General features: G+C 48.7%; 1 protein-coding gene across 1 annotated transcript in view; it reads right to left on the bottom strand.

The window, feature by feature from the left end:
* The window catches only part of PCP4L1 (Purkinje cell protein 4 like 1), a 28,866-nt gene extending 27,010 nt beyond the window's left edge, over nt 1-1,856 (bottom strand). The window contains exon 1 of the mRNA XM_045298525.1: nt 1,834-1,856. Within this exon, the coding sequence (XP_045154460.1) occupies nt 1,834-1,836 (3 nt within the window). The 5' untranslated portion in view covers nt 1,837-1,856. The remainder of the gene's footprint in view (nt 1-1,833) is intronic.
* Between the last annotated feature and the right edge of the window lie 7,366 nt (nt 1,857-9,222).

The following is a 9,222-nucleotide window of genomic DNA, read 5'->3' as shown; positions in this document are numbered from 1 at the left end:
AAAAAAAAAAAAAAAAAAGACGAGCAAGTTTGTGAACCACGGTCTAATTTCTCTGATGGCAGAAAGCAGATGTTTCCAGTGATGGAAAGCACTATATGACTAGTAACTAGCCTTTCTCTCTTGCACGTCCAGTACAGAAAAACCAAACACACTAAGTCAACTCCAACCCAGAGGAAGGCCATGTGCTACAGAGGAGAACTGTTGCACGGGTTTCCTTGGCCGGGATCTTTATGGCGGCAGAGCTCTGGACCGTTCTTCTGCAGCACAGCTGGGTGACTCAGTCTTCAGGAGAGTTGCGTGCAAACGGTTTGCAACACCCAAGGACTCATGTCTAATACAACCATCCTCATCATGGCATACCAGTGAGACAGAGGAACTTGGTCCCCTCAGTCTCTATCAGGTTCCCTAACAACTGAGAAGACGTAACAGAATCACCCTGACTGAGCGAGTTTCCATTGTTGCGAAGGTTGAAGATGGAAGCAGAGGTGCCACAGGAAAGAAGTCAGGTTCCCCAGAGTGTGATATTCTAATTCTCATTCCCTAAGAAGACAGCAAGCAGAATAACAAAGGAGAACCAGTTCTAAGCTTTACCCTAATGAGTTTTCTAGTTATCTGTCCCTTGGTTCTGCTAACACAATACAGGAAAGAAACCATGAGGATGGTCACCAATCATCCGTGATCCCCATTTCAGCAGGATGACTGCTGGACCATGGCACTCCAGCTGGGCTCCCCTCAGATCATTGAAGAGCTAGTAATTCTGTTTTAAGCACCCAGCTACACTCTATGACAAGGGATGACAGGAAAGAGCCCCCAAGGACTGAATGCACAGCCCATTCCCATTCTTCACTGAAACTAGAAAAAAGTTATGAAACTATGAGAGGCTGTGATCCACAGCAATCAAGTCCTGCCTGCAGTTGTGAATGCAGACACGCTGGAGATGAGTCCCTGCAGCTCCTCTGTACAGGCGGGAGAGCGCACGCACACTCACAGGGCAATGCTCTGCTGCAGTACTGAGTGACAGCACGGAGCCACAGAGGCAGGGCAAAGCCCCAGCAGCCCCACCAGAACAGAACCCCGGCACTTCACTTGCTCGAGGTCTGGAGGTTCCTCTCTAGTTTTGTTGTTGTTGTTGTGCTTCTTTAAAAAGGAAACCTCTTCATGAGGTTTCTTTTCTTTTTTTTGCAGTTTCTCTGAAGCAGGTGGGGGAGGTGACGCTTACATAAGATTCAGGGTGCACAGGGATTTCCTGGCCTGGGCACTTTCCCCTGTGGGGCTGGGCTGAGAGAAATAAAGTCGGTTTGAGTCTTCCCTGGAGCTACAGAACTCTGGGCAACACTTCCGACTTTCATCATCACTTTTGTAAGAGGAAGAAAACATGCTGGATCATGGCCTCTAGGGAAGCAGAGACCCCCCCCCCCCCTGGGGATCTGGCTCAGAGACAGCTGGTCTCTGTGTGCACCCAGGTGCCTGCTTCTGGGTTTTATAAATACTCATCCCTGATGCCAAGCTCAACACCGTATGAGGAGGCCGCTTCGACGGCTAAATTGCTAGTTAGAACCAGTTCACTCTGACAGCCTGGGAGGCTGGGCAGCCCTATACATGCTGACAGTCAGCTAGTCCCCATCCAAGGCTCTTATTCTCACCATTCCACCAAGCCCCTAGCCGAGGCAAAGGGGCCCCCAAGATGTGACTCCCCCTCCCCACCCCAAATACCAGGCTGTTTTCCCTGGCAGGAAACAGCTTTATCATGCCACCAAATACCACCCTCTGTGCCTGCCCTAGTAGTGAGTGCTATGGAGAGGCCAGGCGCTCCAAAGCACAGGCTAAACATACCATTTTATGTTGGCACAGCCTTCAGCTCACAAATTCCCAGGGGCTGGCTTGAATTGCAACTTTCCGTTTTAGAAACACTGTGAAGGGCGTGGGGGTTGAACCTTCGACCTCAGTGAAAGGAGGGCAAAGAAAACCTCTGTTCTCATGTTGGGCTAAAAGAAGCAAGGGGAGAAAAGAGCTGACCTTTTTTTCCCTCTTTTCTTTCTGAAAGACTGCCATCATCACAGTTACCATTTAGCTGAGTGAACGGAATAACTGGTTGTCTGTAGCCCCCAGACTAGCTGGATTTTCCAGGGCAAACCTAGTGGACATGGCAACCAAGACAACATAGCGGTTGGCACTGGTAGTTGGCTCCCTGGGTGACAGCTTTTGGTAGGAGCCAGCAGAGCAAAGTTTTAGATAAGGTTCTAAAATGGGGCTCTGGGCTCCAGGGTTCTCCTAGTCCTTGACTCTCCTGGCGTGATTGCAATTGCTTGGGAGATTTTTCTGTAATACTCTAAAAGAGAAGCAACAGAGAGACCATCATATGGAACCAAGGAGGCTTCAAAAACGGTTCCTGGGAAAATTCCATTTTTCCATGACCTCCTTGAAGCCCCCTCATTTATTGAACACCTGCTATGCCAGGCACTGTCCTTTGTCCTTTAGAACTATCTCCATTTTACAGATTTAAAAATCGACACCCAGAAAGGCTTAGTGTAAACTTGCCGAGATGGCATCCAAGTAGCAGCGCTGGGGTCTGGCGCACAGTGGAGAAAGTGAGTGTCACACAGACTGGAACACAGTGTGCAGACCTACCAGAAGGAGACGACCCAGGACCTGGCTTACAGGGAAAGGCATTGCAGAGAGCAAGCTTGTGGTGCCCCTGCCCAGACTACCTTCACCTTGCTTCTAGATACAAGGCCCTACCTAAAACCCCATACCATCAGACAATGAGAAAGTTCTCTCCAAGTCTCTGACCCTCCAACTCAGGACCCTGTTCTTTGAAAATAGTTACTCGAATAGGTCTGACTTTCATAAACACTTCGGAGCCCGCTTGGAAACCCAGGATGTAGCAGCACTGCAGGGGTTGTTGGGTAAGCCTTAGGCTGCTGACTGCAGAGTCGGCGGTTCAAACCCAAGAGCAGTTGGTTCCGCGAGAGAAAGATGAGGCTGCCTGCTCCCGTAAAGACATACCACCCGGGAAATCCTATATAGGGTATAATAAGGTCGCTCAGAGTCGGAATCGATGGAAAGGCAGTGGGGACAAGCCCCGTGGAGGGAGGTCTGCTCTGGAAGAGACCATCTTCCCAGAGCCGGGCAAGGTCCCCTTGGCCAAGCCCAGGCGGAGTGGAGAGGATGTACCTTCCTAAAGGAGGCAAGGTGTCCACCGCAGGGGGTGTGGGTGGGACGAGTCCCGCTTGGGTGCTACAGGAGGGAAGCGAGCAAAGAAGGGTTTCTTGAGACGTGAGGAGATGAGGGAAGCCCGACCCGGGGCAGGGGGACCCAAGCGGAGGGCAGCAACTGAGGGAGAGCTCAGGCCCCACTCCTGTCCCCCCACCCCCACCCCGTCCCCGCCCAATTTGTCACCCCAAAGGCGCACCGACCACAGTCGGGGGACTTCACAGCACCCAGCTCGGAGGGTTCCCAGCTGGGCGATGGAACTGACGGGGGTTCCCCGCGGCTGCCTCCCTGACCTCAGGGACCCCGGCCGCGGCCTCCTCCCCGCCGGAGCCCGGGGGCCGGCGCGCCGCTCACCTCGCTCATCGCGGCGGCCGACGGGGCGCGTGGGGCGCGGCACGCACAGGTGAGGCGAGGGGCCCTGGGGCGCAAGGCGACCGCCACCAGCTGCCGGCCTTTGAGGCAGGGCACCCGGCTGACCAGGCGCAGAGGACTGGCGCGGAGAACCGTGGCTCCCTGGTCGGCACCCGGGCTCCGAGCGCCCGGTTCCCCGCTACGAGTCTCCTTCGGATCCCGTCCTGTCAAAGCCGCTCCGCGCGCCTCCGCCGGCCCCACCTTTTATAGTCAGCTCCCCACCCCTCCTCCAGGCCGACCAATAGGAGGTCCCTTGGCCGCAGATTGACAGGCAGCGGCGTCCAATCGTGGGGCGTTCAGAGGTTTGCAGCATTTCCAAACTAGGATAGGGCTGGCGGAGAGCGGGAAGGAGGGGGAGGCCGTCGGGGGATGAGAGCACGGAAAACGAAGTGGGGGGAGCAACGGAGGAGGGAGGGAAAGGGTTACTGCACCAGAGAGAAGAGGAGAGAAGGGCTGTGGGAGTTTGAGAAAGAGAAAAAAAGAAAAACGGGAAGGAAATCAACAGGGTTCAAGGACAGGAAGCAGGGGGTTGAAATGAGCAGAACGCAGGGATATGGCAGACCAACCAACACAGCACCAAGACGGCCATCTGGATATAAGAACAATGCGCGAGGGAGAAACTGGAGGAGTGGCTGGTGTTCCCGGGAGGGGAAAACACCGAGGGCATTGTCAGGTAACTATTGGGGAAGATCATACATCTGAGGAGTTGGGAGACATTTTAGAATTCGTCAAGTTCTTTACTTCCAGGACCATTGAGGCAATTCTGATTCATGGCGACCCTACAGGACAGGGCAGAACCGATTCTGTGAATTTCAGAGACTTAATGGCAGTAGAAAACCGGGTCTGTCTCCCGCGGAGTGGCTGGTAGTTTCGAACTTCCAAGCTTTCAGATTTCAGCACAAACAATAACCACTATGCTCCCAGGACTCCTTGTGCCAAATCCTACACACACACACACACACACACACACACACACACTGCAAAGAGTCCTCCAATAGTCTGTCTAATGGTCCCTCAGTGAACACTTGAGTACTTTTTAGTAAAAAAAAGTAGTGAGCTCCCTCCAAAAGTTATTTTGCAACTCCAACCCGTGGCAGGCATGGCTGTGAAGCCACTAAGAACAAACAAAAATAAAACAACTAACGTATGGCCTTCCATCTATCAACCCACCGCCATCAAGCAGATTCTGATTCATAATGACCCTATATCAGGTTTCCAGACTGCAATCTTCCCAGGAGCAGGCAGTGCCTCATCTTTACTCTCACAGAAAGTCTTACCTTTCTCTCACTGAGCGCCTGGTGGGCTGGAATCTCCCACTTGGCCAGTGAGTAGTTCAGCGCTTACAGCGCTTACCACCTCTGCCCATCCTGTAACTACAAACAAACCCTGATGATACTGACTCTTAGTGACCCCCTGTGGGTTTCCAAAACTCTACCCAGGCTTTCTCCAGATGGTGGTAGTTTCAAACTGCAAATCACAACCCTTTATACTCACCAGGGTTCCCACTACTAACAAAGGTCTCAATAAGCAACCGCTCTCTGAGAATCTAGCTTGCTCCCCCCACCAAAACAATGCTATTCAGTTTGTAACTCACCATTTGGTGGGTCATGTTTTGAGTCCAAAACCAGCCAAGTGGACTTCACCAGGGTGTAAAAGCAGATGTAAAAGCCACAATACAATCTAGAATATTTTTCAATAGAATGAAATTGTACCAGATATTGTATTTATTTTTAAGAGGACAAAATGATTAGGGTAAGTGGCAAAGAAATAGAACACCTATGTAAATATGACGAACTTTCTGAGAACGTCAATGGCTATCCCTGCTTATCTAAACATCTAGCTTCATTTTGACATTAAGGAAATCTTTTAAGTTCCCTATGAGAGCGTTGGCATTTTAAAACCTCTCAGCCTACTTAGAGCTTCAGTCAGCCAAGGCCAAACACTTTCAGCTTTCGCTATTACACTCTTTTGATGGCTTCTTTCATGGCCTGTTATAACTCAGTTATTAATAGCCGAGCCTCTCTCAGTCAGCGACCACTGATCTCTTCTCGTGAGCCAGATTCCGGTAAGATCTCAGACAGTCCTCTAGCTAGATCCTCTGTGCTTTCACCTGTTCTCCTCCAGGTCAGAAACAGAGAAGATGGAAAAAGTGATTACCTATTTTCCCCACTCACCTGAGAGCCTCTGACTCTCACTTTCCAATGGGAATCTGGTTGCCTAAGTGACTGCATTTCTAACTAGGCTAGCTCCTACTCACTATACAGCCTACTCCTCTGGCTTCCCCCACCTTTCTAATGAACAGCTAATTAGCACGGAAAAGACTTTCTTTCATAATGCTGGCCTGGCCAAAGGTTATATCAAGGACCATTCAAGATCATAGGTCAGGGGTCAGAGAACTTGTAATCAGCAGACAGTAAACATGTTAGCCACTGGAGGCCACGCAGACTGTCACAGCTACTCAACGCTGGCATCCTACCTTGAGCTTTTATAAATTTGAATAAACTCCAGTGAAACATTATTTGTGGACAATGATGTTTGAATTTCATATGATTTTAACAAATACGGTGGGCTGGATTACTTTTTTATACAGTTTTTCACACCGTGGTCTTGTGGCAGAACAATTGGGTGGAGCTATGCAAATAGGTATTTGTGGTACACTAAAGGGACTGGGCAGCCTGCTAGTAATGTACATAAAGTGGATGGAACACTTGTGGGGGTGGAATCCTAAGGAGTGTATTTGTCAATTTTCTTACCCCCAATTCCCGAGCAGAGGTCAATCCCCTAGTAGAGAGAAGACTTCACTACCACCATAAAAGAAAAGCCAAGAGGGGAGAAGGTCCTTTGTGCTGATAACCTCCAAACCCAACAGAAAAGTCGATAGTACTGTGAGAGGAATGGCAAATGTCAGAGCTGGGAAACCAGCTGCAGGGTGGAGATTTATAGAACCACCATCGCATGACTCATCCTTGAGCTGTTGGCCTGGACCCTCCTCTACACTTGTGGAAGTAGACAAAGGGGTCAATGACTGCCACCACACCCCTTTTGCAACAATCCATAAAGCACTCTCCTTTTTAAAAAATTAATGTAAAAATCATTCCTGGCTCACAGGACAGGCAAGAAAACACACCAGACCTGACTTACAACCTGTAGTTTGCCAACTCCTGATATACATAGTTAAATACTTTCACATGCTGCAGCAGTAAGGTATATGATGGTAAACCGAAATAGGTTAAAGAAGAGACAGCAGCCAGGACCAGAAGAGTTAGCTACTGCCAAAGGGAAGTAGCTTTGAGCTGGGTCTTAAGGGAAGGGTGGAGTTCAGACAAGTGGTTGAAGGAAGAAAAGATGTGACTCTCTGGTATGTGGATGGTAACACCAGAATAGTGAAGAGGACTTAGGTTTATGATCAGGAAGTTGTAGGAGATGTGTGAGAGTCTTGGATAGCAAAACTGTGGGAAACAAAAAGATCTCTCCCCTAGTCCTCTCCTCCAAATATGTGTTAAACTTAGGACACTGCTTGCAGCTAATGGTAAATGATTGTCAATTTACCTCCCTGAAAGCAATCAGTTGCCAGACTATCTTCTGGTTCCACCTCAAGTAAGAGCCACTCCCTGCTGTTAAGGACAATGGGCTACTTCTCCCTACAGGCTTGCAGCCATCAGTTTGGTCCCTGTAGGTGGGATTCACACCCTACTGATAATGGTTTCTATAGTGAGCCAGAGAACAGGTCAAACCTGCTCAGTGACATCCAAACAGGCTGCTATCATGAATCTAAGGCCCGCCCATCTTGTCACATATGTACCCTTATTCCCTCCTCTTCCAATAGCACTTGAACCCCTAGATCACCCCCCTCCCATTACTGTATTACCTATAGCACAACCCTTTCCTGTGACGTATGTCCTCACCTGCAATTAGGGGGCTTGCAAGTCCCCAGAGAATATAAAAGCCTTGGTTAGCAATAAAGATCTCTCTCTCTCCACATGGACCACCAAGTGAGGCTGAGGTGAGCATGAAATGTGTCTGACTTCATTATTTCAGTCTCTCTTCTATCTCTCATGCTCTCTATGACTTTACTATAATCTCTTTATTTATTATCGCTGTACAGTTGCGCCTACCAGACCTGTGATGATGTGTTAGGGGCTGGTATACCCTGACGCAAAATAAGGAATTTAAAGTTAGGACAAAAGTTATAGCATCTGGGGTCTTAAAGGCTTGCAGGTAAACAAGCGGCCATCTAGCTCAGAAGCAACAAAGCCCACATGGAAGAAGCACACCAGCCTGTCTGACCACGAGGTGTAGAAGGGACCAGGTACCAAGCATCAAAGAACAAAAAATCATATCAGCGTGTGCCCACCTTCCCAATATGATCACTGAAGACAAATGTGTGCATAAGTGAATGTGGTGAAGAAAGCTGATGGTGCACAACTATCAAAAGATATAGCATCTGGGGTCTTAAAGGCTTGAAGATAAACAAGCGGCCACCTAGCTGAGAAGCAACAAAGCCCACATGGAAGAAGCATACCAGCTTGTATGACCATGAAGTGTGGAAGGGATTAGGTATCAGGCATCAAAGAACAAAAAATCATATCATTGTAAATGAGGGTGAGTGCAGAGTGGATACCCAAAGCCCATCTGTAGGCAACTGGACACCTCCTAACAGAAGGGTTCTGGGGAGGAGACCAGCCAGTCAGGGTGCAGGGTAGCAACGATGAAACATACAACTTTTCTCTAGTTCTTAAATGCTTCCTGCCCCCACTATCATGATCCCAATTCTATCTTACAAATCTGGCTAGACCAGATTTTGTACATTGGTACAGATAGGAACTGGAAACACAGAGAATCCAGGACGGATGATCCCTTCAGGACCAGTGGTGAGAGTGGCGATGCCTGGAGGGTGGAAGGAAGGTGGGGTAGAAAGGGGGAACCTATTACAAGGAGCTACATATAACCTCCTCCCTGGGGGATGGACAACAGAAAAGTGGGTGAAGGGATACATCAGACAGTGTAAGATATGACAAAATAATTATAATTTATAAATTATCAAGGGTTCATGAGGAAGCGGGGAGCGGGGAGTGAGGGGAAAAATGAGGAGCTGATATCAAGGGCTCAAGTAGAAAGCAAATGTTTTAAGAATGATGATGGCAACAAATGTACAGATGTGCTTGACACAATGGATATACATATGTATTGTGATAAGAGCTGTATGAGCCCCCAATAAAATGATTTTTTTAAATGGTATTTTAGAAAGATGATTCTTGGCGGGGAAACAAGATTTGATGAGAGAAAGACTAAGCAAGGAAATCAGGATAAAGGGTAATCCACTGTCTGGTCTGCTACAGCAGGAGGCCTACACGTGGATGGCTGTGTTCTCCCAATGTTTTGGTTTTTTTAATCATTTTATTGGGGGCTCATACAACTCTTATCACAACTCATACATACATTTGTGCATTCGTTGACCTCATCATTCTCAAAACATTTGCTCTCCACTTCAGACACTGGCATCAGATCTTCATTTGTACCCCTCCTTTCCTGCTCCACCCTCCCTCATGAACCCTTGATAATTTATAAATTATTTTGTCATATCTTGCCCTGTCCAAC

Source organism: Echinops telfairi, unplaced genomic scaffold, assembly GCF_000313985.2.
Source record: "Echinops telfairi isolate 266 unplaced genomic scaffold, ASM31398v2 ScPeMD7_7425;HRSCAF=8463, whole genome shotgun sequence".
NCBI lineage: Eukaryota > Metazoa > Chordata > Mammalia > Afrosoricida > Tenrecidae > Echinops > Echinops telfairi.
The sequence above is the reverse complement of the archived record's forward strand: the minus strand, read 5'-3'. Positions and strand labels throughout refer to the sequence as shown.